The following is a 1,606-nucleotide window of genomic DNA, read 5'->3' on the forward strand; positions in this document are numbered from 1 at the left end:
GTCTCGAACTCCCTCTCCCCCCTCCGCGCCCGCCCCCCCAAAAATCAACCCATAACCCCAGCTATGCGGACGTGGTCGTGCACCGCCTGCTGGGGGCGCTGCTGGGCCTGGCCCCCCTGCCGGACGCTGTGCGCGACAGGGAGGCGCTGCGCTCCTGCGCGGACAACCTCAACGCGCGCCACCGCAACGCGCAGATGGCGGGCCGCGCGAGCGTGGAGCTGCACACGCTGATATTCTTCAGGAACAGGGAGGTGGTGGCAGACGCGCGCGTCACAAAGGTGCGCGCTGGGGCTGTTGGGATGTGTGAGAGTGTGCTTGTGTGTGTATGTGTGTGTGTGTTCGTTTTGTTCGTCCCGGTGGTGGCTACAGCACGGCTGTCATTCAGTGCATGCGGCAGCACGTGCAGCTTGCACGCACCAATTATGAACAACCACCGGGCTCGTCTTTGAGTGCCTGCCCCTACTGCACACCCTCCATCCCGCCGCTGAAAACGCCAGGTCAAGGCCAACGGCCTGATCGTGTTTGTGCCCCGCTATGGTATCGAAGGCCCCGTCTACCTCACGCCCAAAGACGGCGGCAAGGACCAGCAGCAGCAGCAGCAGCAGCAGCAGCAGCAGCAGCAGCAGCAGCAGCAGCAGCAGCAGCAGCAGCAGCAGCAGCAGCAACAGCAGCAGGGGCAGCAGCAGCAGCAGTTCGTGCTGGACGAAGAGCGGCAGGTGGTGACGTCAGCGGACGGGAAGCTGCGCTTCGCTGTGTTTGACAAGTGCGCGGTCAGGATCCAGGTCGAGGAGGGCGCGGGGCACAGGCGGGCGCTGGTGCTGGGGATGGTGCCGCGGGACCAGCTGGCGGCGGCGGAGGTCATGGCGTGATGCGATGCGCCAGCGGGCTGCCGTGGAGTGGGCCGTGGGGGCTGCAGGTGCAGGCACGGAAATGCTTTTCGCGCTGCCCGACGCGGCAGCTGCGGCCGGTCATCGTCGCCGATACGCCTTTTGCATGTATTTTGCTTCCGCTGAGTAAGTGGTTGTTTGTTGACTGTGTGTCAAGTTTGTTGGTCGGGTTTGCTGTGATTGGAATGTGTCGCGGGCCTCTTTACTGCATATGCACCATACCCCACCCATGTGGGGCCGCGCAAAGGGCCTGCGGTGTGGACAGCCGCGTGCGCACCCTGCTCACCACACCACGCTCGCCCCCAGCGCGCTGAAGAGGCCCGCCGGCACCGGCCTGCGGTGCGAGTCGCGCCGCGTCGCCGCGCCCAACATGTAAAGCTGGTCAAGTGTGGTGATCCATCCTTTGGGAAGTGCCTTAGTCTCTTCATGGCAACCACATTGCCGGGTGGCTCGAGGCATCTGGATGCACTGCCCCTCCCTTGGGGGTGCTGATGCAGCTGATGCGCCCCACTTGTTAGGTAGAGCTTGCCTGCAAACACGTGCTCCCAAGCTTGCGTTTGGGTGCGCGCCTAGTGCAGCAGACGGTAGGCAGCAACACGGCCCCCTTGAGCCCTTCACAGTCCTGAATGCCTCCAGCAGCAATTAGGGGCGTCCACGGCCGGCCTTGAGAGTGCAACGGTTGCGCGGCTACCGGTACCAGACTCTCTACTCAGCCCAAT

The 1,606-nt window shown here is 64.2% G+C and overlaps 1 protein-coding gene across 1 annotated transcript in view; it reads left to right on the forward strand.

Annotated features, from left to right (window-relative positions):
- Window positions 1-869, forward strand: part of MNEG_15544 (exosome complex exonuclease DIS3/RRP44) — a gene marked incomplete at both ends in the record, with an annotated part of 2,640 nt that extends 1,771 nt beyond the window's left edge. Inside the window, 2 exons of the mRNA XM_014035985.1 lie at window positions 62-278; window positions 498-869. Of these exons, the coding sequence (XP_013891439.1) occupies window positions 62-278; window positions 498-869 (589 nt within the window). The remainder of the gene's footprint in view (window positions 1-61; window positions 279-497) is intronic.
- Between the last annotated feature and the right edge of the window lie 737 nt (window positions 870-1,606).

The sequence above is a fragment of the Monoraphidium neglectum genome, assembly GCF_000611645.1.
Source record: "Monoraphidium neglectum strain SAG 48.87 unplaced genomic scaffold scaffold05423, whole genome shotgun sequence".
NCBI classification, from domain to species: Eukaryota; Viridiplantae; Chlorophyta; class Chlorophyceae; order Sphaeropleales; family Selenastraceae; genus Monoraphidium; species Monoraphidium neglectum.